This window comes from Phyllostomus hastatus, unplaced genomic scaffold (assembly GCF_019186645.2).
Source record: "Phyllostomus hastatus isolate PE091 unplaced genomic scaffold, TTU_PhHast_1.1 phas_scaffold_1066, whole genome shotgun sequence".
Classification (NCBI taxonomy): Eukaryota; Metazoa; Chordata; class Mammalia; order Chiroptera; family Phyllostomidae; genus Phyllostomus; species Phyllostomus hastatus.
The window spans coordinates 9930408-9957123 of NW_025334004.1; the positions used below are offsets into that span (position 1 = coordinate 9930408).

Consider the following 26716-nt stretch of genomic DNA (forward strand, 5'->3'; position numbering starts at 1 on the left):
CCAAAAACCATCATACTTTTTTACCCTTCAGCTTTGACCTAGCATGTTTTTTAAACAACAACATTTTAAAGAGAAACTCCTGTCTACTTCACTCACTTCGGTGAGGCAATAGTTTCCTCTCGACCAGTTCGAGGAGGAAGAAAAGTAAAATACAAAGGGAAAAAAGGGAGTCAAAAGTTCAAGAAAATCAAGTAGAGCCAGTCTAAATGTCTACAAAATCCTGATAGTCTTTGAATAAAGGAACAGTTCCAGGAATAATCGTTATCGTTATTGGATTGTGTAGGACTTTTCCTAAAGTGTGTTCATACGTGTTGTTGTATCTCCTTTGAACTTCACTACTTCTCCATTCAGGAAATAAGTCAGGTGGAACCATGGATGAGGAACTGGAGGAACAGACTGGCTCCAGGAATTGCCGTGCATTACAAAGGCAGTCAGTGACAAAGCAGGAGATCAGAAATGAGGTTTCCGGGGAACCAGCCTGCTGTTCTCGATCCTGCCCCAGACTGGCCACAGACACACCCAGAACACAAATATTGGTTGTGTTCTCTGTGGGGCCGACGTGTTCGACAGGGCAGGGGCCACGCCAGCCCTCCTCTGATTTCCCACACCGTCAACACTCTGCACCATCCCAGCAAGAGCAAAACGGCTCCCTGCACCTGAAGAAAGACTGGCAAGTTATATGAATAGATTCTTATTTTTAAATTATCCTTAGTGTGCGAACCCAAATTAAAGAAAAAGAATCATTGCTTTTCTTTTCTAAAGCAAAGGAGGTTTCTAAATGAATAGAGGCAATCCTCATGTTAGAATGAGTTCTATTTCTTGAAAATGTCCTTTAAAGAGAAATGCCACTCATCAACTCTAATTTTCCCATAGATCAATATCATCTTATGCCAGCGGTTTTCAAATGTTTTGTTTTGTTGTGAAGCAGAATTCTTTCCTCTAGTGAAAGCAGAAGCTCAGTGTACAAAACAGATACTTTTAAAGGAGCTGTGATGGCCAAGATAGAGTCAACAGCCTCAAACCCTGTCCCAATGCTAATCCACTCCCCCATGCCCCACCCTATTCCCCGGTCCAGCCCCGGACCCCCACAAGTACACACACAGCAGTTCTGCTGCACCCCGTGTGAAAATCCCCGGAATAGGAAATTACAAGTTAGTGTGTCACTAAATATACATACAATTAAGTTTTATGGAGTTAACTAATAGGTCATATTTACTCAATGATACATAATGCCTTCTCCTTGACAGGTGCTCTGAAGCCCTGGGGCCATGCTGTCAAGTGCAGGGTCCAACTTCCAACCACTGAGGCTTTCTCTGGGAGCCAGAGTACAAGCACCCCTCCACAAGCACCCCTCCCCAGCAGGCTCCACCAAAGACCTGGGAGCTGGTGTCTAAATGCCCAGCTCTCTTATCCCTCCTGCATCACCATGTGCATCACCAAACTGCAGCTTTCTGGAAGCTGCCTATATTTAAAAGCATGAACATTTTATTTAATTAAGGCTTCTTTCTTTGGGTCCATGTGCTCAAGTTTTAAGAAGCACTTCAGTCTTTTTATACTTGTAGCCCTATTGTCCAATCCAAGGTTGACTTGCAGATCTTGAACCTGATTTTCCGCATTTTCTTCCTTCTCTTCCTCTCAACCAGGAGGGCAGACAAGTGTGAACTTGACTAAGGGCAGCATACATTTAAAACCTAGTCACTCATGCACACATCTAAGGGTGCCCTCTCTGACCTGCTGCCTCTTTACCCCTCTTCTCCCAAACAGTCAAAATCATTAATATTCACTAGGCTACTACTATATGCAAAACATTGTGCTAGGCATTGTGGGACAGGCTCTAGTTGGGGAAAATGGATCTTCACAAATAAAAGACTAACTTGTAAGCTACCAGATGGTGAAGATTGCATCTTAGGGATCTCTGTATTTGGCAGGGTGCCTGGTGCTTACTAAGTATTTGTGCAATGAGTAAATGACGTCGCCAAGCATTTCCCTGAGATCAGCCATGCCCACAAAGGTTTCCTGAGCTCCAACAATGTCCTGTGCTTCACACATGGGATTCAGCTGACTGCAGTCTGTGATATGTGAAAAGAGGGGTAAGCAGTGGCATAGGAGGCGACTCTGGAGGAGGCTTCTCTGAGGAGGAGGGAGAACTTACAGCGAGCACTAAAGGTGAAAGGAGCCTGCCAGTGAAGATGTGGGAAAAGAAGCAGAGGAGGGGCAGCAAGTGCAAAGGCCCTGGGGAGAATGCTCCTGGCTTGGCAGAGCAACGAAAAACAGTCCATTGTGACTAGAGAGCGCAGGGTGGAGGGAAAAGTAGGGGAAAGCTCAGAGGTCAGAGCACGTGGGACCTTGCAGGCCACCGTGAGGAGTATGGTTTTCCTCTAGGTGGGACGAGAGGCCCTGGAGGGTTTTGAGCAAGGGTTTTGAACAAGAGCCCCTGGAGGGACTGTTTATTTTTGAAAGGGCTTTGGCTGTAGTGTGTAGAATTGACCATAGAAGAGCTCAAATGGGCTTGGGGAGGTGACTGAAGAGGGTCCTGCATTAATCCAGGGAAAGGTGATGGCAGGGTGGCTGCAGCTGCGGTGTGAGAGATGGTCAGAAAGGAGCAGATTTAAGTTGTATTCGGGAGCCGCTGATGGTATGAATAAAGGAAAGAAGTAACAGCGAGATCAGAGGCAGCAAGAAAAAGAAGTATCAGATGAATGGAGAGGTAGTAGTTCTATAGATGCTGAAACGAGGGGGGAACACAATGGGCTGGAGTGTTCCAGGAAGGCTCCACTGGGAAGGGGTTGCCAGGCTGGGTTTGCAGCACAGTCGTGTCCATACAGGTGAGAAGGGAGATGAGCAAGGTGTGTGGCAGGAAGATGTCTTGTTTGAAGACTAGGGTGTTACCAGCCTGACCAGGTTCATGGGAAGTTGGGCCATTGATGGCGGTTGGCGACAGACTACGGAACTTATGCACAAACTTAACTCTTTATGTAATAAGGCTCCATTCCAGATCTGAAAGCTTTTTTCCCCAGCTCCTCTTGGTATAAGGCTGATCAGCATAAACCAGAGACCCACCATGCCACAGCTTCTCACTGGGAATATGCAGGGTGAGCAAATGTCCCCTCGTCACTTAGGGATGACAGTGCCACATGGGTAGATACCTGAGGGCGGATGGGTCAAGGGGGATGGAGGGGCACCACTGGAATTCATGGCCCTGCTATTGAACCCCCACAACACAGGGCAGGAGCCCTGCTAGGCCTAGGTCCTGGGCTTCTGAAGGAATATATGGTGTGGATACTGATGACACAATTCCCTGCTTGAATCAAAACAGATACTCTGCACATGGGATTTTCTCCTTTTTCTGCTCAAAAAAACATATCTTCCTAAATGCGCTGGGGAGAGCTGGTGCCTGGGGAGAAAGCATGACCATCCTCTTTGAGTGGGAGAGTAGAGGGATGCAGAGTTCAAGTCATTCATTCATTCTCTTGATGATATGTCTTACGTTCCAGGTACAAGACATACAGAATTAACAAGACAAAGCTGTGGCCCCAAAGGACCTCAGAGTCTGGTGGGGGACCCAGATATATAAACAGGGTGACAGGTGCTGGACAAACAGTCTGCCCACTCAGGCCCCAGCAGCAAGGAGAGTCAAGGACAACAGCTGACAGCAAAGTCCCTCACAAGGTAGCACCCCAGGGAGCCACATACCTGTCTGCTTTCCTGATTTTTGCTTTTCTCTCTGTCTTCGGGTGATGCTATCTCTTAGCCGCTTCAGATTTTCCTGGAAAAAAATTAGTTTGTCTTTAAAGTATGCATCAGAATTATACCCTCTAGGCACTAGAGCTTCTTTCTGGTTTTATGCTATTTGTAAGACACACCACAATGCAATAACATCTCCAACATGCAAATGAGGCTGAGTTCCTTTGCATTTGACTCCCAGAGAAATCCAAATACTTTTAGAAGTTGTGCCCGAAGAAAAGATAGAGACACCTTGTCCACAACAAAGTGTCTTCCCTCCCTGCTGGGTCCCAGCTCCTTCCCAGCCTTATACTCACTGCCCTCCTCCTTGTGTGCCCCTTAGCCAAGCTAGTCTGTTACCTGCTCATGAACATTCCTTGCACATTCCTGCCTTTGAAATTGTGTTCTCACACCATTTTCCTGACCTTGAAGGACATTGATTGCACTCCATAAATCTGTTGCAGGCCTGGGTCAAGGTTCACCTTCTCCCTAAAGCCTCCCCGCACTGCCCCAGTCCTTAGTGCTGCCCACGCCATCTGGCACTGGGCTATGCTGCCTCTCTCTCTCTCTCTTTCTGTGTGTTTATGCGCATGCTCTTCAGAGGTACTGTGAACCCTTGAAGGGCAAGAGACCAGGTCATGCGTCTGTCTGTAATCCTGCAGTCCTGCCTATGACAGGCATTTGATAAATGTTGAATAGACGTGTGAGGGTTGAAATGTGTTGCTCTTTTAGTCCATAAACAACAACCACCTGGAAGTGAAGCGCCTGAACACTCTGAGGAAAATGCCCCTGGAACTCACATCCAGATGTGCAGAAGGTCCACCTGAGAGAGCTCAGACTGGAGGGGCTGACTGGGTTGTGACTGAGAGACTGAGCCTGGCCCAGGAAGCGGTAGGGAAACACTGGAAGCACTGTGTGTGTGTTTTAAGTTCAGTGGTTTTACATCTATGACTTGTTTTGTTCATTTAATCATATTTCTTGGGAGTTTTCCAAGTTCTGTTTGAGTTCTGAAGTATGATAGTTCTGTAGGAGTCTTGCCACTAGGAGTACAGAGAGGGACTCTGAAAAAAAAAGCTAGAAAGCAAAAGTACACAACCACAGAACTTGGGCTCACAGTTGAGTCTTTGTTCCTGACCTCCAGCCTCTCAGTAACCAGCAAAGCCGTCCAGCTCTCAGCCAGAGAGCCATGGTGGTTACAGACTACAGGTGACAGAGGCACTGACTCACAGTAACACTCAGATTAACATTCACAGTCCCAGCCACTGCTCAGTTACAGCCATACAGAAAACAGCCGTGGGCTTGGCTCTCCACTCCTGTCTAGGAGAAACAGACATGAAACAGATCCACCCCCAGCCAGTTACCTGCTGGAAGCGAAAAGATTCAGACCGCCTCTTCTGGTTGAGCTGCCACTCTTTGAAGTGGAGCACAGCTTCGTCCACGTTGACAATGCCCAGCTTCACCTGCTCCTGGAGAGTAATAAGCTGCCGCTGGCCTGGCGTTTTCATCCCAGCAAAAGGGTCATATATACTTGACTGGGGCCTGTCTCTCCACGGTCTGACGGCAGGCTCTGGAAAAAATGGCAAAATTTATCTAGACAGCTCCCCCACCAGGAGGCAACTGGATGGGTGGGGTTGACAAGGCTGGTCGGGGGCTCAAGAGAACATGTCTCAAAAGCACAATTACATGGGAACCAAGAACGGGGACAGATGACATGGAACCAGAGAGAGGGAAGCAGCTAATAATTTCAAAGCGTATTACACTAAAGTAGACAAGGCCACAACACTTTAGGGAGGTCAGAAATCTGCTGATGAGTAAATAAAATCCTTGAAGCCTGAATCACAGAGATACCATTAGACCAGCATCTCCCAACCTAGGACCACTGACATTTAGGACCAGATGGTTCTTTGTTGTTGGGGGGCTGCCTTGTGCACTGCAGGTTGTTTAGCACTGTCCCCGTCCCCTACCTACTAGATGCTAATAACACCCCCTTCCTCAGCTGTGACAACCAAAAATGTCCCAGATGTTGCCAAATGTCCTGGGTGGCTGGGGGAGAAGAAATCACCCAACTGAGAACCACTGCTTGAGGCTGAAATCCACTCCCAGAAGAGACTAAACAGGAAAGTCCCACCAAGATGCCTCAGGCCTTTCATGCCCATGGGTCTCACCCTCCCGGCTCTCCCTACCCTCCCTGCCTCCGAGCAGCGTGGAGCACAGTGATGGTGGACCCATGGGCATGAAGGGCCTGAGGAGACCAGAATGCCCATGGAATTATGACACAGGTCCAACGTCACCAGGTGCAAATTAGGCGCTGGGTCCCAACTGGCTCTCCTTGGTCGGTGCCAAGCTCTCCTCCACATTACAATTCATAGTTCCCTGCTTTGGAGGTTGGAGGGAAATAGGAAGCCCACCCCCCTCTCTCCCCAGGCTGTGACTCCACTAAATTCCGTGGGGAACAAGCTACATGCAGAGCTGATGGGCCCCTGGAACATGGGAAGGCAACTCGACATTTCACTGCTCAAAATCATGCTGGGCTATCTTTGAGTCTACATTTCTCCAGTAGGACCCAACTTGGGCATGATGATTCAGGGATATGGCAAGAAGGGAAAAGAGAGGTGGCTTCCTCAGTGGGTATTAAAAAAGACTCAAAGAAGCTTATCTATCAGTCTTCCCAACTATTCACTCATCTGTCTGCCCTCGCTCACCTGCCTTTCACCCAGGTTTGCCCTCTTGAAGTGTATTGGGAGATGAAGTGTAGGGAGAAAATAAAATGTCCAAGCCAACCAATTCCCATCTATAACCAAAGTCCCTTGGGAGGCCTCCCAATGCTTAGATGGTATTATTGCTCTTTTTTCAAAAGAATCATCAATGGGATGATACCGAACACCTCTGTTCAGCACGAGGAAATTAACCAAGAAGAAAAGAGCACTCATCTCCTCAAACTTCCTTAAAAAGTCTTTTGGAAATAAAAGAAAAATGTTACCTAATGGCAAGCAAAGTGTCTTTTTTTTAAAGATTTTATTTATTTATTTTTAGAGAGGGAAGGGAAGGAGAAAGAGAGAGAGAAACATCAATATGCTGTTGCTGGGGGCCATGGCCTGCAACCCAGGCATGTGCCCTGACTGGGCAAAGTGTCTTTTAAATAATAGTTGAATTCATGTACAGCTTAGTGAGAACAGAGAGGGTAAGTAGGAAGCATGGTGGGCCTGGGTAAAGGCTGGGGGCTGGGCCACCCACGTTCGTCCTGATCAGTGTTCAGACTGTACTTCTGTCTGTGGTGACAGACATTTTCCAGTGTATTAATATCCTTGGTGTGATCAATTTGTACAACAGTCATGGGCACCCTGATCTCCTCCTCTTCCTTTCCTGTCAGCACAGGATTCTCAGACAGCCCCACACAAAGCACCTCTTGGACCTCTCTGTTTGTCTGTGCCAACTGAGGAGTTGCTGCGACACCTGGAAATCACCGAAACGTGAACACTGCTACCCCCGGAAGTTCAGGTCCTACGAAGGGAAGCCGAGGACGTCTGGCTTACCTTTCTTGATGCTCTCAGAGGAAACATAGAAATTCCCAGGCCGTTCTTGGCTTTTTTCTGCAAAAACTGTGAGATAAAGAGTATTTTAGGTAAAAGCCAAATCAGATCTCTTTCTAAAGGGCTTTAAAATATCCTGCACATTTACCCCAAATTACCAAAACCTTGGACAAAAGTAATAATCATAATGACTGCACACCTTGGAGCGCTGTATGCAAACTCTCACAGGGGCAGCTAATGGGCCGAAGCTGCAGGGGTTATAAAATGAGGACCGACCACACAGGCAAAGCCAGCCAGAGGACGCGATGGGCGTGTTTTAGATCATTATGGAGAAGGGAGCTTTGAACCACGATGTGTACTGGATCCCGAATGCCTGAGGCTAGCTGTGGAACACCTTAAAGCTCGAAAAATAAAAGGAAGTGCCATGTAACATGTCAACAAGCACCATAAGACAGAACTTGGAGTGGTGGGACAGGTACAATGTGTGCACAGCTCCGAAGGAATTCAGTTAAAGTCGCTCATGAGCGGCAGACCCTTAAAGGCTAATAAGGAAAACTGGGAACTGACCAGTATCCAGTTAGTGGTAGGACTGAATAGTGGTTAAAGCTCCCTGGGCTCTGCATTTATTCTCCCTGGATTCAAAATCTGGCTCTGCCACTTTTGAGCAAGAGGCTTGGCCTCTTCTGGACTCAGTTTTCCTAACTGTATAGTGAGGATGACAATAGTAGCTTCCTCATTGAGTTGTTGTGGGGATAGCATGAGTTAGTAAGTGGAAATTACTTAGAAAAGTGTCTGGCATGTGTAAGCTTGTAATTGTACCTTTGATTATCATGATTGACACCTAAACCAATAGGACGGCAATACCTTGGCATGCTAATTACCACAAGTTTGGTCAGTACAGTGCTTTAAAGTTTATAAAGCAGCTCCCCATGTATTATTTCAGCTGACTCTCACAATAAGGCTATGGGAGATTATTATTATGTATTATTATAATGTAGGCATCAATGCATACATATATTATTATGATATTCATTTTATAGATGAGGAAGCTAAAGAGGAGGAAATGACTTACCCAATGTTCCATGCTGTACAGATAGAAAGTGCAAAAAGTAGGACAGAACTCAGGTTTTTGGGCTTCCAAACCATTGCCCTGTTTGTCATCTCCTGCCTCTCTCCCTTCTTTTGCTTCCCACAGTTTCTTAGCACCATCGGAGCTCTTTAGGAGTCACCTGTCCCAAGTGCTTCCCCACAATGAGCTGTGCCATCGACACCCCCTCCTTCATCCCTCTACCATTTAGGCATATTTGCATGCCTCTTCATTGGGGTTCCCTTAGAAGCATCCCAGGGACAAGGACCCAAGTGCAGGTAGTGTATGTGGGAAGTGATGGAGGTGAGACAGGGAAGTAGACAAAGCAGTAAATGGTAAGTTACCATGGTAGGCAAGCTGGGGGATTCTGGAGAGCAGTTCTGAGGGTGCACTTTGGCATTCTCCCAGGAGAGGTGCAAGTAAGTTGGGGTACTCATCCACCAACCCACATCAGGCATTGGTTGAGGGCTATATCTAGGGCTGTTAACCCTCCCACTCTTCCAGCCTGTCCTGCAAGGGATCAGGAGGCTGTGGCTGCCAAAGAAAGCCATCAAACTAAGAGACACAGGTCCTGACGGGCAGGGTCCAGCCAGTGGACACAGAAATGTAAAGAGCTAGGAGGATGTGGGAAGGGCACCAATAGTATCCGCTGTACATGCCAAGGAAGGAGTTTCCCAAGGGGATGGCAAACCAGGAGCACTGACAGTGCTGGGCAATGCAGAGTATCCCTCAGCTGCATTTCTACCCAGTTTAGGGTTGCCTGATTAACAAGCCAAACCAAAGCCAAAAAAATGAGTGCAATATTTGGGATATTCTTATAGTAAAAATTATTTGCTGTTTGTCTAAAGTTTATACTTAACTGAGCATCCTGTACTTTATCTGACAACCCCAGCCAAAGACCTGTGGTGGAGGGCTCCCTCCCCCAGGATGTGATCTCCTTCTGCCACATCTTCCACACCCTGCCTACACTATTAAAAATGGAATGAACACCAGGTTCATGGATCCAGTCATTCTTGTATTCTTACAGTACTTGTAATCATATTAATACCATCATGTCCCAAAAGACAGTGAAACTGACAAGACTATAAGCATCTGATGTCACAGGGACTATTATGAAGAACTCAAAACCCAACTCTCACCAATTTTTACTAATGTAGATAGGTAGACAGCCTAGCATAATGGCTGAAAGTCTGTGAAGACAGCCTTCTTGCGTTCAAATCTTGGCTCTGCCAAATGGTAATCAAGTGACCTCTGTAAGCCTCAATCTTCCTCATCCATAAAATGGGGATGATACTGGTCCTAGATTGTTGTAAAGATTAAATGACATGTTCTGGATAGGGTACTCTTGGTGTATTGCAATAAGTGTTATCTATTAAAAATTAAAAAGAATAACAAGAAGAAGAGTTTTAGGAGATAAAAATTTAGCAGCATTCTTATAATGTGGAATAGAGGAAAATCTTGTATCCCCTCTGTCTTCATACTGTGTATATAAATGCCTCCAGGAAGGTGAGATCATTGCCCCTAGCCTGGTGCTCGAATCTGCCCCGAGCTCCGACCCTGTCTCCTGGGGCTGGTTGGAGACCACTCAGACCGTCCTCAATGATGACGGTTCAGAAGCTGAGGTATCCAGGGAATTCCTCCTGAGAAGCTCTGAATACCCCACTCGGCATCATTCACTGCCACACTTGCCTTTAGAAATGTACGGTTCATTGTCGGGCAGATGGTGAGCACCAGAAGCACTGGCCTCTGGCCTGGGCACTGGGACGGGGGGCCTGTTGGCTAGGTCCATGGAAAAGGCCTCGTCGTCATCCACTGTGTGATAAACATCTTCCGAATCATGACGGTACGGCTCCCTCTCCAAACTGGGAATTTCCATGTTGTTGCCTAGAAACATGGGAAAAGGTAACTGAAAGCGGCGACTGAGAACCTCACGCAAAGCAACCGAGACAACACGGTGTCACCTTCCTTTGCCCCCATCAGTGCAGCCAAAGGAAGTGTTAGGCTCTGTCTTCTCGGTTTTACTGCTGAGATCCAGTTATTCATCCCATCAGAACTAGGGGAAAGGGGGTACAGCCCCAAAAGCCCAGGGACACTTAGAACCTACCCCTGGGCCTGGGCAGCACTGTGAGGGTGGCCCCGAGTCCTCACCACCAACAGCTCCAGCTGAGGACCCTCATCCTCAGCATCAAAAGGACTATAGCAAACCCTTCCTGAGGACTTCCTCTACGCCCAGTGCTGCTCCAAGTGTTGTACCTACACTATTTCCTTTGATTGTGTAATGACACTGTGGAGTAACTACAATCATTATTCTTATTTTGCAAATAAAAAAACTGGGGCCTTGAGGATTTAAATCACTCGCTCAGAGTCACGTGGAGCCAGATCAGGGCCCAGGAAAGCTGGTTCCACAGCTTGTGTTCCTAGCCAGCACTCTCTACTGCTTCCCTTGCAAGGTTTTCACCACTCTGCTCCCCATGGACCAAAAGATTTAGGGCTGAGGCTTGCCTCCCATTCTCCGTCCCTGGAGTCTCACAGCCCTCGGATTTTCTCTGCTTCCTTCCTGGTGAGAGGCTGAAATGCTCTGAGCTGGGACCCGCACACAAGGTCCTCTTGGCTTTGAGAATCTCAGCAGACCTATGCCTCTCATACACAAGAGCTGTGTGACCTTGAACATGCTATATAACCTCTCTGAGCCAGATCTCCCTCTGAGAGCTCACAAGAGCACTGTGAGGACAAAAATGAGATAAGAAAAGAGAAACACCCAGCACAGTGTATACACATAGTAGGTGCTTTCCTCTACCTTCCCTCTCCTCCCTAGCACCATTCAGCCAACAAATCTTTATTAAATCCCTGCCTGAGATACAGAAAAGAATAAAGCTTAGGCCTTCTTTCTATGGGATTTCTAATCCAATATTTATTAGGAATTTTTCATTGCATCTTCTAAGCTGGGGGGAGACTGCTCTTGGTGTCCCTGTGGTTTGTCTACTACTGCTTACAACTTGTCTTTGCTCTTTACTGTCAAAATTACTTCTCCCATCCTGAGTCGTATCCTCTTAGCACCCCTCTTTCTATACCTATTTGCTCAATAGACCCCACCATAATTTATAAATGATTGAACAGAGTTATAGAATTACTCATATAACACCTTCCACCTTTGTCATTTCCAATAATGGTGAGAAGAACAATAGCAATAATTATAAACCTCTATTACTTGTTCTGTGTCTGGCCCTGCTCTGAGGCCTAATGTACAATAACTCACTTAGTTCTCGCACCATTTATCTCAGTGTACAACTGGGGAAACTGAGATCCAGCAGAGCTGAGGAACTCGCCCATGGTTCTCCAGCTAACGGAAGGAGGAACTGAGTCTGCATCCTTAGCCACTACGCAGTGCAGCCTCCACTTAAGAACGTGGTCTGTATCCCCCATACTCCCCTCCTTCCCCAGAAAGTAAAGTCTCTTGAAGCACTAATCAGATCTCATATTTCTTTGTGTCCCCAGCCCAATGTCCTCAATAGTGCTTTGCTCATCTTAGGCACTCAGTGAATTTTGGTTAAAAATAATAAACATGTGCATTTAAAAAAAGGTCCACCCAAATGAGTGGCTGCAGTGGTGGAAACTTCTGGCCCCTCTGTCACAGGCTGCTGGGGCAGCTCATGGGGATGAGTGCCTCCAGTCACCCCCACATCACGTGCGTGACAGCTCACTCCCTGCATGGGGCGGCCTTCACATGGAACCAGGCAATGTCTGACATGTGTTTTTCTTTCTTGCTTTTGCTTCCCTGCTCACAGCTGTAACTTACCTTCTAGAAACTTGCGGATCATAGAGTCCTTAGTGGCCTGAGAGAAACCCTGTGCGGCAATTGGGTTGGATGTGCTGGCCTGAAGCATTTCGACATCTAGAAGGAAAAGGAGACTGAGAGGTTAAAAGTCGCTCTTCCACACAAGCAAGGAGACTTTGCAGATGGCTATATAAGGCTTAACAAATGAAGGGATCTGTACCAAGCAATTCAAGAATTCGTCCACCCATCCACCCATCCACCCACTCAGTAACCACACAGAGTGAGTGTGGAGTGTAAAGGAAAGCACCATTTACAATCCTCAGGCCCTTTCCTGGACCACGGGAATCCAAAGGTATGAATGTGGTTTGAAGTTAAACAGTATACAATCTGATGAGTTTATATTCTTGGGAAATGTGATATAAAAAGTTGTAAAGAATTCCTCATACAAATCCACTAGATTGTATTTAACTGGTCCCCAAAGATCAAAGTAGTAAGGAAATAGTATATTTGTGTATAATAATTAAATTCAAACCATTTTTTCTCAAAGTATACTATTCAACTTCAAACTATGTATTTTGCTTAAGTGAGTCCCCAGTAATTGTATGATATGACGTAGTGAGTGCAACCTCTCGATAATATCAAAGCTCTACTTTCAACACAAGGCTCAAATTCTGCTCCCAAAACACCTACTTCAGAATCATAAACACACACACACACTTGAGAGTCATAAAGTAACAGGGCACCGCTGGCTACTCGGGTCTCAGCAGAATCTGCCGAGGCAACCGAATGGTTTTTGTACAGTTCTAACCTCAATGGGCTTATGCTTCACAGTAAAAGCCAAAGGTCAATGTGCTCCCTCCTAGCAAATGACCAATTACATGGTGACCTAAAAATTGAGTTCTTGTTACATTTTTGAGGCAGTATTATGATTTTGAGGTGGTACTATATTGACAGAAGTGGCTTTAACACATTCTTTCCAACTGTTGCATAACGTTCTATTGTTTAAATAAACCACAATTTATCTACTCTTTGTCGTTCCTGATTCCATTTGTTTACTGTTAAAACAATGCCATGGTTGTATGTTTTAAAATTAAGCCTATTCTCTCAAATGCAAATGCCTTTTGAGTCTTGTGGTCCAGAAAAGGGCCAGAGGGTTGTGAAGGAGGCATGGACTTGGGTATCCTGGAGACTGAGGTTCAAGCCCTGGCTCTGACTCCTATTAGCTCTGCATCCTTGGGCAAGGTACTTGATATCACTGAACTTCTATATCTCCGTCTGTAAAGTGGGGATGAATAACGGTACCTATCTCAAAGGAAGACTATGTGTGCCAGTTGAGACAATGCCTATAAATGCTTAGCAACAGTACCAGGGACTAAATGTGAGTGGCTATCATGATGGTTATATTGAGATAACCTTGATGGTGTATTGATTTCTTGCTACTTTAATAAATTAGCACAAACACAGTGGCTCAAAACATCAAAAGTATATTATTTTATAGTTTTGTAGTTTGGAAGTCTGAAATGGGTCTCACTGGGCTAAAATCAAGATTTTGGCCAGGCTATACTTCTTTGCAGGGATGCTAGCAACTGTCTCGTTGACCTCTCCAGCTTCTAGAGGCTGCCTTCCTTCCCTGGCACCAGGCCCTCTCCCTCCATCTTTAAAGCTGGCAGTGCTGGGTGGCAACCTTAGCTGAGCTGAGTCCTTCTCATGGTGCTGTCTCTGATTTCTTCTACTTGTCAGCACCCCTGTGGTTACACTGGGCCCACCCAATAATCCAAAACATTCCCTTTATCTTAAGGCCACCTGATTAGCCAACTCAATTCCACCTGCAATTTCATGTATTATTTTTACCCTCATCCAAGGACACTTTTTCATTGCTTTTAGAGGGAGACAAAGGGGGAAGGAGGGAGAGAGAGAGATCAATGAGAGAAAGAAACATCGACTGGTTGCCTCTCATATGCTCCCTGACCAGAGATTGAACTCACAACCTAGGTATCTGCCCTGACTGAGAATCAAACCAACAGCCTTTCAGAGTACAGGATGATGTTCCAACCAAGCGAGCCACACCAGCCAGGGCTCCACCTGCAATTTTAATTCCCTATTTGCCATGTAATCTAGCACGTTCACAGATTCAGGGACGTTATTCTGCTTGCCACACATGGGACCAATATCAGCAGAGTCAGCCTGGGAGCAGGGCACAGGGATGAGGGCACATCCAAGTCAGGCGAGGCCACTGTGTCCACACGGGACTCAGCAGCCCCGGCCGGATATGGGCGCCGGCCTTGTTGAGTCTCTGGATGTGCACTGCCTTAAATAGAGTTGCCTCAAAGTGATTTCATTTACATTTGTATTTTAAACAGAATGATTCTTTTTATGCTGAACTGAACATAAATGTCTTTGAAGTAGACCAAGAACAGCAAACATGTACATTGGCCTCCATGTCCCCATTCAATACTCAAGGCAAACATTACTAATCAATCGAAGCATTGTTCCTGGCCTAAGAATTCTCCTCGGCACAGCTCCCCAGGCACTGGATGTCAGCTGACATGAAATTATTATTTTTTTAATTTTAATCTTCAACCCAGGATAGGTTTATTAATTTTAGAGGGAGAGGAAGGGAAGGAGGGCTGGGGTGGGGAGAGAGAAAAGGAGAGAGACAGAGACAGACAGACAGACAGACAAACAGACTAATCTTGATGTGAAAGGAAAACATTGATCAGTTGCTTCCCATATACACCCCAACCGGCGATTGAACCCACAACCTTCTGGTGTACGGGATGATGCTCCCAACAACCGAGCCACTCAGCCAGGGCTGAAATTATTTTAAAAACACTACTGCTATGCCTACCTCAGTCGGTGGTTAGTCCTAATAGTAGCACATACTACCTTTGTACAAACGCGACAGCCCCTCGTGCACACACGGCCGAGGCGCACAGTGAGTAACACAAGTGACCGAAACACAGAAAATTCCAGAGGGGAAGGAACAAAGGATATTTTGTAAAGGAAAGCAGCCTAATAAATCCCTGCGTTCCTGGATGCTCAGGGTTTGTACTTCAGGTTCCAAGCACTTAACCTTTACCACTTGTCAGTTAAAACTGAACTGAAACGCGCTGAAACCTGCTATCTGTCTAAGGAGAAAGTGCAAAGTCCTTTGACTTTGCTGGAGAGAAAACGAGAGAGAATCTGGGAGCACAGTCTCCTCTGGGAAGAGGCAGCTGCAGAGTTATATTATACTTTTTTTAGGGAGTCAATCAGAAATAACCCATTCCTGGGAAGAAAGAAGCTTGAACAGAGGAGAGGAGGCTGGGCAGGCACTTACTTAGGGAGTCAGTGAAGAGCGATAATGAATTTGCAAAGAAGCCCACAGGATACTCCCCATGGGACATAAATCTAGATCACTTAGGAGCGGTAGAAACTCCATCCAGATTACGTGTTGTAAATTTAATATAAAACCTAATCTGAGTACCTAATACAGTAAAATGTCAAATACTGAGAAACTATTCTTCTGGAAAGGCTCTCAAACCCTGGAAGCAGGCCAAAAGAATTTTTCCCCCACTGCTAAGTATTTTTGTGGCCAAAAAAAAGGCCTCAGGTCTGAGCGGCATGCTCTCGCCTTTGAAGGTAACCCGAAACCTGATTGGTTCCACTTGTACCCAGGTGGGGTAGATGCTTTGACTGACTGTGTCAATGAGAAAGTCCAACCTTCCCACACCCGAGTGGAGCAGTAATGAGAAGGAGACAGAGAGAGAGAGAGAGTCACACACATACGGAAGAGAGAAAGTGGTGGAGGGTGGGGGGAGTTGGAGTGGGAAGAAACAGAGACACAGACAGGCAGAGAGAAGCAGAGACCGAGAAGAGAATGACAGTCTGAAATTCGAGGGGCTAAGGAGCGAATGGCAATGAAAAAGAAGGGGCTAAGAATGAGAGGGCTAGGAGAAGCAACAAGTTAAGATTTCTTATGCAGACAAGCGCTTCCCATACAGCCCTCCTGGGAAGCACACAGACTCTCGGCCATGCAGAAATCAGCCTAGGGAATGAGTTCATGGCGGGGTGCAGTGGGTACCCTGACTTATTAAGTCATCGTCTCCTTCTCCACCTCCATAGCTGGCCTCTCGGGGTACTGTGTCACAGTGTGTAGTTATGCATTCAGTTATGTGGTATTTTTGTTTAACATCCAGCGCTCCCACTGCAAGGGAAGCTGTGGAAGGCAGGGATCACTCGGCCTGTGTACTGACTATACTCATCACCTGGCCAGGGGCTGAAACACGGGAAGAGTTCAACAAATGCTGTCAAATGAATGAATGAATGTGTGAATGCACAAACTGATGAGGAGGAAATAAATGAATACCTGCGCAAGAGCTTTGTGAAGGAACCTGGGCACCTCCAAGCTGAGAAAAGACAAGGGCAACTCACACAGCAGGAACAGCACAAGCAAAAGTACAGAGACATGAAGGAGGAGGCCGCCTGGAGCGGCCGAGGAGTTGCTGCCACCCTGAGACGTCCCATCTCGGGGACATCTCACAGATGTCTCACTACCGCCTTTGGGGCAAGTGAAGTCTTCGCACTGGAATGTCTACAAACTATTCTACACCACAAAGTCTAGGATTACTTCTCATTTGCTGGTACTCTCAAATTCGAGAAACAGCTGAGTAACTACTGTGTATGGCACTGTGGATAATACTCAACCTGCTCATGAGGTAGGAGCAGGTGACCAGAGAAGCGGGCGCAGAAGCTGAGTGCATGGTGATTAGCACACAGTGCCCCGAGGAAGCGAGACCCGCAGCTGTGCAGGTCCAGAGGGGAGCAAGTTCCCTGCTGCTGGCGGGGATTTTATCGTATTAACTTTAAAACATGCAATCTAGTATGCTTGCATGTCCCCATGTCCCCCACCCAATTCTTTGTGCATTTGGAGGCTCAAAAAGCAATAGAAGTCAGGAAGTGCCCTGAGCCTTCCTTTGCACCTCTGGGTCAGTTTCAGCCCTGGACAGGGACAGGAATAATGAGATCCTTGCTGGTAAAAACTCATGCACTGCACCCAACCCCACTGCCCATGAAGCATTTCTTGGGTCTACTAGCCAGGGTCTTCCCAAGATGGGAAGCAGAAGGATGACAGAGCCTCAGTGGCCGACGGAAGGAAGACTCCTGGGAGAAAAGGGTGCAGATGGGGAAGGCAGCATGCCACTTAACAGTTTTGCTTGTAAATACTCCTTCAGCTGGGCTTAGACCTGACATGGCTGGTCTGCGAAGCCCTTTATTGTGCTCAACTGTGTCCCCAGCTCCGAGGGGCCCCAGCTGGCAGAGAGGGGCTGTAATCAGAGGGCTCAGGTAAAGAAAACACTGCTGGAGATGATCTGTTACAAAGATGCCAGTTACCAAGGAGGTTGTTAAGGGCTAAGTCAGCTCTCTACCACACAAAAATTTGAGCTACAGAACTGGGTGGAGGGAGCAAGGGTACAAAAATAAAAGTTCAAGGTGAAGGAAGAAAGAAGGAAGGAAGGGAGGGAGGGAGGGAGGAAGGAAGTTGAAGACAGGAGCCACACGAAGAAGAACACCCTTGGGGATGGGTCAGGCTGGCTCTTGTGAGTTTACAGTTTCTAGTAGCGGATATTACACGTTTCACCCTTTGCTCCTTTCTCCTTTGGGAGGAAGACAAGCTTCTGAGATATTTAAGCAAAGCTAAACCCATAAGCAGGTTACCTTGGAAGCAGCTGGACAGGGCCTCCCTGAAATGTCTCCCAAGGCATTAGCACCCAGAGCCTCAGGGAAGGGGCCATTGCGTGAGGCTTCCCACAAGGAATGCGTGACCTGAGTCAAAGGGTCACCAGGACCAACGTGTTGTTCTCTGACGGCAAGGACAAGGGCACAAGAACTAAATTGAAAAAAAAAATCTAGAGATAGTGAAAACACCCAAAGAGATGTGTGCCTTGGTTTTTATTAGTGTTTGCATAGCCTAACCTTAATAAAGACATTTATTTCTTATATAGTTAAATGAGGGCATTGATGATTTAAATCTGTGGGATCTTGAACAGAAAATTCTCAAGGGAATTGGGAGCAAACTTGAAGGTTTGATAGCAGAGACTTGCAGTTGCCACTTGGGGGCAGCATATCTAAACTAAAGACCCTGAGTGTGAGGGGGTGTGTGTGTGTGTGTGTGTGTGTGTATACGCACGCACCCACGCAAGTTCAGGGGGAAGGAAAGATTAGAGTGGAGTCATAAAATCTCAGGGTCCTGGCCTTGCTCCTCAGCCCCCCTTCACTCAACAGGGTGAGTTTCCCTGGCAACCTTCCTACTTAGTGGTTGTTCTGAATTCCCTTTGCAGAAGAGGGCCTGGTTACCATCCCCTTTCCAAAACTCAAGCCAGAAGGGGCAGATTGAAGGTGTCAGTGGTGAGGAGCTGGCCTGAAGCCAGCACTCCCTGGTTGCCCTGAGAGTGAGTGAGTGAATGAACGAGCGAATGAACACTACTTTCCTTACCCTTACTTCCAGTCCCTGGGGGTTGAATGCTAACAAAGGTGGCACTGATAAACTCGGGTACATTTAGAAACAGCTCCTGTCTAAGTGTTTGCCCCAGAGCTGGCAAATGCAGACCCCAGAAAGACAGGCCATGAGGGTCCTCTGTCCCAGTAGGGGAACAGACAGATTTGTGCCCTGGGAGTCTGCAGACCCCAATTCCTAACCCAGTTCTCCTGAGAGATATAAGTGAGTTACTGAATCTTGGACTCTTCATTTTCTCCCTGGTAAAAATTAAGATAATTCTATCTGCCAAGCTCAAGGACAGTCAGGTGAAATAACAGAGATGAAAACTGTCTGTTGACTTCACAGCTGGCAGGTATTTCAAGTTATTAATGGGCTGGGTCGTGCTGAAAATATGGATCTTATGTTTGTCAGTTTGTCCTCCTCACTTATGAACTAAACTACCTTCTCCCCTAGAGAGTCACTGGCAGTAAAATGAATGTTGTCCCTCTCTGGGTTACAAGTTGCTGCTTCTGACCAGCCAGTGGGTGAGTGGTCATGCTCAAGGTTAACCCACAGAGACAGAACACAGATAAAATCATGTCAAGAATCAGAAAATCCAGAGTTTATGTGATCAGGCAAATGAAACATGCAGTGTGTTTCCTGTCCCCATGCCCAAAGCTGCCAAATTCTACAGCCTGCCCATGAGTGGCCTCCTTCCAGTTCTGTGGCAGCCAGAATTGCCCTGACCCTAGGCAACTTTACAAACCACCAACTGGGCACAAACCAGGCCAGCCGTGGCACCCGGCCACCTTCGGAAGCACGGGAGAGACTCACTGTTCCCGCCTCGAGGAGTAATGGAGTGGTTGCCCTTAGCACTCCCCACAGTTTCCACTCATGTGGTGGGGGAGTTTCCCACAGTGGCGCACCCGGGGGATCACAGCTGTGAAGTCTCTGTCCACACTAAACTGCCAGTAAAGTGGGGGATTCTTTCACTGTTTAAGTGCCTCCCAGTAAGGACCCAGGGCAGAGTTTTGCATGGGCGTGGTCTCTGGCTTCCCAAGTGGGCAGCGTTTGTTCTCCCAATGCTCTTTTGTGAAGGGGTCTCTGTCCCAGACTGGGAAAGACTGTGTCTTGGCTCCCTTGTCCCCAATGCTTGCCGGGTAACAGAGCTGGGTAGGTGTGCAAGGGCAGAGGCACCAGAGGCTGCTGTGTGAGCTCAGGTCTGGGCTGCAGAAAGAGAGAGCAGGGCTGCAGCGATGTCATGGGTTTTCTAAGAGAAACCAGCACTAAAATTTGTGGTGGTAGATGGACATTTGTGGCACAGAATAAAGAATATGGCCCTAGAGACAGAGAGACCTGGGTTCAAATCTGGGCTGTATCATCTATTAACTGTGAGACTTTGGGAAATTTGTATAATGTCTCTGTGCATCAGTTTCCTTGTTTGTAAGCTACAGGTTAACAAAAACATCTTCGTACTGCTGCTTTAAGGATTTGGCAGGGTAGAGGATTTGGACAGTGTCGATGCTGCTCTCTCTCCTCACCTCCCTGCCAGGTCATCAGGTCTCCGAGCTAGGTGCTGGAAGGGAGCTCCTGCTGCCCTTTCCCTCTTTCCTCTCACTCCCTCAGAGGAGCAGCCAATATCCGACTGGCAAGCTCCTAACAACCAGCAGACCACACCTTCCAGGTGCGGGGCTGGCAAGGCTGATGGGCTGCTAGTGTCAGGGTCCGCCTCTGGCCCCCTTACTGCCCACACCTCTGTTCCAAGGCACCCTCCTGGTGACTCCTTCCCGTTCACAGATGGGAAACCAGGCCCACTGCCCTGTGGGCCCAGGGTCCTGCTGTCTTCTTCCCAGGCTGCAAGTTGGCAATATGCAACCTAGCCCATTCAGAAAACGTCTCATCAATAAAGCTATGTTGGTGGGTATTTTGTCTTATCTTAGTTAAATCTATTAAGTAGACCAGAGGGAAGGAGAGCTAAATCTTAGGCAGGGTTTCGGAGTGCTTAGCACTGGAGAGCAACAGTGGTAACACACCGAAAGAGCCCTTAGCCAGGCCGCAGCACAGCCCTGCTGCTTCAGCCCTGGCGCACACACGGGATCTGCCTGACTCAGCCCAGTGGGTCTCAAGGGGAGCGGCACTGCCCTCTAGAGGGGGTTTGGAAATATCCGTAAGAGTGTTCAGGTTGTCACCAGGGTTGAGGGACACTGCTGGCATTTAGCAGCACAAGGGAGAAAGATACCAAACACCTTGCAGTGTGCGGGGCAGCCCTGCACAAGGAAGTGTTTCACGTCCCTTGTGGCTTTTAAATATTTCCCCACGCATACAGATAGGTTCAAAACTGCTTATGATATGTATTTCTACACATGTATGTGTTTGTACATATCTCTCTCTATATATGTGTATATTTTTATCTAATATTAGAAGGCATAAGGAAAAGCATGGAAAAAATGGGCAAATATACACCAAGTTATTACAAGTGCTGTACCGGTTGGTTGGGTGGAGTCATGTGGACTTTTTAGTAACAACTCAGTTATATATTTCTATTTTGTTTCCAGTTTTTGCAAGGATGTATTACTTTTACTAAGGGAATAAAACAAATAATACAACAAAAAATGGGGAAAATTTGTTAAGCAGTTTACCCCAAGTCATGTCCTGGAGATACGATATTTTGAAAATAAGTTTATTATATATTAAGCCAATAAAATCAGGTTACCATAAAAAATACCTGCTCATAATTTTCTGAGTCCTGAAACCAAACTACTTTGTATATAAATACGACTTGTGTTTTTGCAGGGTATTAACATGCACTGAATTTTCTAGGAGTTTAATTATTATGACATGGAGAGAAGGGAGTGCAGAATTGTTCACCGTTTAGGAAAACACAGGCTCTGAGGCCAATGCCACGGGCAGCACCAGAGTCCCCAATACAACAGACACGTGTGGGTCGGCATTTGCAGCCATGACATTGGCAGTGATTCTGAGCACAGGTGTCTGGATCTAACTGTTTCATTACATCCTCCTGTGCAGGCACGCCTGGAAATTTCCTCTCCTTTTTAATATTAGTTCTATTTTATATTTATAGTTCTCTTTTACATTTCAATTAGGGTGTGTATTTGATTTCTAGAAGTTTCTTACATTCTAGAGGAAGCTCACATCAGGGCAGTGACGGGGGCGTTCACTGCAATTGTTTGCTACGAAAAGGGCCCGTGGGCACAGACAGGGGTGAAAACCACTGATCTCGCTTCTCGGGTCACAAGGCAATGCCTGTCTCAGCTCCGACTTCCAGGCCCTTGCTTAAACTTTCCAGTCACACAGCAGTCACAGCAGAGGAAGTCTGGAGAAGGATTCTGTTTGTCTCAACACATGATGACAGCTCTAACTTTGTGTAAAACAGGATCTTCATCTCTCTGGGGCAAGGTGGCAGTAAGCAGGGACTTCCCCCTCCACCCCCCACTGTCAGAATGAAGAAAGCTTCTGGTCAGCACAACGACGTAAGCAGAAGTGGGCTGCGCTACTTACAGAGGTCTTCGGTGGTAGCCGGGACGAAGGCGGCCATGGACTCGTACAGGTCGTCGTCGCAGCCGGGGTTGAGGGAGCACTTCATGAGCAGGTCTGTGGAAAGGTGGGCCATGGACTCGTACACGGAGTCAGCCTCCTCCCCTTGCATCAGTTCCTCTTTAATGTGGCTCTTCAGCATGTCCACAGTTTCCTGAAAGAGAACACGGGCCCCACAGGCACACTGAGACACCCTGAGTGGGCTGGCGACCCGTGAAGGAAAGGCTCCTGTGGGTCAGGGAGGCCACTGTGCATGCCCCTCTGTTTCCCAGCAGACTGAAAGCTCCTTGAGGCCAGGCTACAAATCTGTTTTTTTGTTTGTTTTGTGTTTTTTGTTTTCATCTTTGTTTCTTCCCCCAGTACTAAGCACAGAGTGTTGCACACAGGAGACACTCATTAAATGTCCAATGACCAGATGATGCAGATTCATGCCTTCATCATGAGCACCTCCTACATGTCGGGTATGGCTCTAGGCATCTGGTTGTACGTTATACGCCACTTTTTTCACCACTGCTTGAGAAAGATGTACCGCCCCTCTAGTTCACAGATGAGAAAACCAAAGCTCCGAAAAACCCAACACCTTACCTTATACACGGGCCTGAAAACCTGGCTTCTGACCTTTCCCCTACACCCTAGTGGATCCTCAGAAGGTAACCAGTGACACGCAAGGATGTGACCCTCACTGACCAGTCACAAGGAAGTTAAAATGGGACCAGCGGGGCTGTGGCTACCATGTGCTCGCCTTGCGTGCAGGCAGAGGCCCCTCGGGAACCCTGTTTGCTAGCCCCCACTCCTTCCAACAGGCTGCTGCAGGGGCCTGATAGTGCACTTCTCCAAAGTGCCCCCCTCGGCTTCGTATCCCGTGTGCCAAAGAGGAGAGACCGTCTTGGATGAAGGGCCCCGAAGTCAGGCCAGCTGCCCTCCATCATCCTGTCTCCAGGTGATTGTGAAGCCAGAGAACTGGCTTCTCTGAAACCTCTGCACAACTTTCCTGGTAAGAAACTTTGGCGTTTCACAATCCTTATTTCATCATCAACCGACAAAAAATACTCATTTTCATCATCGCTGCCCCAAGAGAGCTAATCTGCTATTGACACCCCTGTTGGTGTCCTTATGAGACCCAAGGAGGAGACCAGGTGGCAAGTGAAGTGCTGGAGACTCAAGGTCTGGCATTTAGTTTTGAGGCGGCGGAAAGAGGAAATGGGACATTTCTTAGAGGTCCTCAACAACACGTAGGGATGACGCTAAAGGTACACTGGTTGAAGGGGATTACAGTCAGAGAACAAAGATATGAGAAATGTGAGCCAAGTTCACCTCAGGGCAAGCTGGAGGCGCACCTTTAACCCTCCCTGTTACCTACAGTGAGGACAACAAGCCCCAGCTTTAAGAGCAAACTGGATCAAACCCCATGTCCACCCTTACTAGTGTGTGACTCAAGACACAGTTACTCCACCCATCTAAGCCTTTTTCCTCATCTGTTAAAGGGAAATAACAATACCATCAACTTCAAAGGATTGTGGTGAGGATCAATTGAGATGATGCATTTGGCAATCAAATAAATTCAATAGATAGCAGTGATTGCTATGAACATAGAATTGTCTTTAATAAAAACTTCTGGCATGAAATGAAAGACTGCATCATATACATTTGTTACTTTAAAGTAAAGCTGAGTAAATACTCCCAGACTGGGAGCACCTTGAGCCTCATTTATGTCAATAACGCCCAAAACAGGCACTCAAGCTATTCTATTCATTCAACATACTTAACCACCCCCCCAAACTTTGGGAAGACCCCCTCTATGTGCAACATGGAGTCAAATACAGAACAGAGAGTTAAGTTGCTGGGCCAGTGTCAGGCTCACTCCTTTCTGGACGTAGAGAGCAAGACAGGATTGCATTTATTGTTCCTTTTGAGGTCAGCGCCCTGTTCCTGAGGCTGAGCTATTCCCACATCCCCACTGTGAAGTGTGAAGATGAAGGAAAACCAAAAGCAGGTAGAACAGAGTCTGGAAGAGCTGCTGCCTCCAAGACAATGGAAGCAACACTGGGGCATGGAATAAAGCCTGGCTAGGGGTCAGATCACACTCAAAGAAGGACCGGAAGTCATGATGAAATAGAGTGTGGAGTCCAAAACCAGATGAGAAGACAAATCTTATCATATCTACAGATGAGCAGATATCCCCAGATAAACTGGGGATATCTATCTTAAGACAGCCAAAGTCTCTGAAAGAGACAGACTGTCAGCAGGTGGGACTTCACAGTCAGGCCCCCTGAAACCTCAGGTGCAGAGCTTTATCGTGTCTTCTGCTAAGGGAGGAACCAATCCTACACAGTTCGCCTGGGCCTGATGGTGGGCGAGGTAGCTGGAAGCATCCCACTGAGGTGCCTGGGAAATGGGTGGGAAGGTGACTGGGGAAGAGGAATCAGCATCAAACCTGCAGCAGATTCGTTCCATAAACACCTCTTTAAATTCTTTGCAGGTGGACCTCAGTGTTTTACCTACATTGTTTTCTTTCATCCTCAAAAGAGCCTATAGGTAGAACTATTATTATCTGCCTTCTGCATACCAGGAAACTGAGAGAGAAGAGAGGACACACAATTTGCCCAAAATCATGTGGCTGACAGGCATTGGTGCAGGAACTTGGACCCAGGTCCTTGTGACTCCAGGGCTCATTTCTTTAGCCCACACATCCCAGCACCACTGGAAGGGGCACACAAGGACATGCTAGAGGTGAAATCCACCCACATCTTTGGTGAAAAGTCCGCCCTAGGACCACACAACACATTCCCAGTCCCAGGGCCTGTCCCGCCGCCTTGGCCTTACCACATACTCGTCGATGAACTGCCGCAGGTCCCTGAAGCCGTGCTTCTCAGCAATGGTGTTGGGGTAGTGGCCGTGCTTGTTGGCCACACTGTATGCTTGTAGGGCTCCTGGGCAGGTGAGCAGCAAGGCAGTGAGGTTCTTCAGTCCATACTTTGCAGCAAAATGCAACAAGGTGGGCAGCTCTTCACTCCTCTGATCTGAAAAATCAACAAGGAAACCTTAGTGGACAGATAACAGTGAAGGCAGAGGGCAGCCTTGTTCCAGGAGACAAAGCTGGCAAGCCTCGCACAGCAGCCAGCAGGCACTCAGTCAGCATCTCTTGGTGGATTGACCCAACATCTGACAGCTTCCTCAGGGCATCACTGAAGATTATGCCCTCACATGACAGAAGAAATGATATGCTAACTAATTAGCAAATCTAGTAGTTAATATTCTATCTTCTTTCTCTAAAAGGACCGGAGATCCCTGAGAAATAATACTAATTCAAAATGTACTGATTTTTCTAAAGACTTAAATAGCAGCCACGAAGTATAATGTGTTTTGACCTTCTCTGCATATTTCAGTGTACTTTAAAGCAATTGCTTTGTGCTGATTAAAAGAAAGAAGTCCATCTTCATAGCTCTTATTCCCAATTTCATAAAGTATGTCAGGTAATCCTGAGTATGTTACTTAGCCTTTCTACAGACAGGTCTTAGTTTTGAACCAGAAAGTACTTCTAGACAATCTCAAAGGGACTTGGGAGGATTAATATGATGGTATTCAGTAAGTGCCTTGTTTAAAACAGGCTTTAACATTGGTGTTAATGCACATGAACCCTGGGAGGTGTGCTAACCTCTGGTTTGTGAAAGACAAAGTTGGCTTGAGAATCACTGGTTCCCCGTGACCTCCTCTACCTACTAACATCTGAATGCAGCAAGTTAAATTTGACCAAGAAAATAGACATGTTTGTTGTACAGTGGAGGCAAATATTTTGTCTTATTTTTATAAAAGTTGATTTCTAAACCCGAGTGATACATATACATATAGAAAGATAAATACATATATGTATTGATACATACATGTATAGTTTCTATACAAACATTTTATATGTGTATATATGTATGTACACACATATTTGTGTATAAATATATATTAATATATTTTATATTATATTTTATAATATACATTTATGTATAAATATATATTTTTTTAATAGGACAAACCCAGCTCCTTGGGAAGAAGGGTCCGAAAATATCCCCAGGACCTCGCATCGTCAGGCTGACAGACTCCCTCCTGAGCCCCAAGTTGAAGAACAGAGAACATTAACACCTGCTGAAAGTGATGCAAGGACATTCCACAGCAGGAAAATGGGGACAGGCAACAGGAGACTGGCCCCAGGAGAAGGATTTGAAGGTAGTATAACGTCATCCTATGGCTCTCTTAGGCTATGAAAGGATGGAACCCAGGCAGAGGAAATCAGGAAGCAGGTCCCACCATGCAGTGTAACTACGGCACAAAAGAAGAGTGGTGTCCACAGAAGCAAATAACAGGCATCCTGTCCAGCATGCCAAGCACCATCCCCATGCAAACGGTTCTCCTAGTTCCAGCCATGTCGCATGCACACACGAATCTGCTCCTCCCTCACCAAACAAATATTTATTTCAAGCCTACAGTGAACCACTCAGCTATAGCCTCAGCCCTCACTGAGCTAGCAAAGAACACAGACACAGCTGAGGAGCCCTAGGGCAGTGGGTACCCAACATGCTGGGGAGTCTGCAGCATGTAGG

At 46.8% G+C, this 26716-nt stretch overlaps 1 protein-coding gene across 2 annotated transcripts in view; it reads right to left on the reverse strand.

The window, feature by feature from the left end:
• Positions 1 to 26716, reverse strand: part of PIK3AP1 (phosphoinositide-3-kinase adaptor protein 1) — a 150080-nt gene that overhangs the window by 14011 nt on the left and 109353 nt on the right. For both annotated transcript variants that reach the window (XM_045854501.1, XM_045854502.1), the window contains 7 exons: positions 24951 to 25147; positions 22092 to 22281; positions 12137 to 12232; positions 10030 to 10224; positions 7257 to 7322; positions 5085 to 5290; positions 3694 to 3766 (listed from right to left, as the gene is read on the reverse strand). In XM_045854501.1, the coding sequence (XP_045710457.1) occupies positions 3694 to 3766; positions 5085 to 5290; positions 7257 to 7322; positions 10030 to 10224; positions 12137 to 12232; positions 22092 to 22281; positions 24951 to 25147 (1023 nt within the window). The remainder of the gene's footprint in view (positions 1 to 3693; positions 3767 to 5084; positions 5291 to 7256; positions 7323 to 10029; positions 10225 to 12136; positions 12233 to 22091; positions 22282 to 24950; positions 25148 to 26716) is intronic.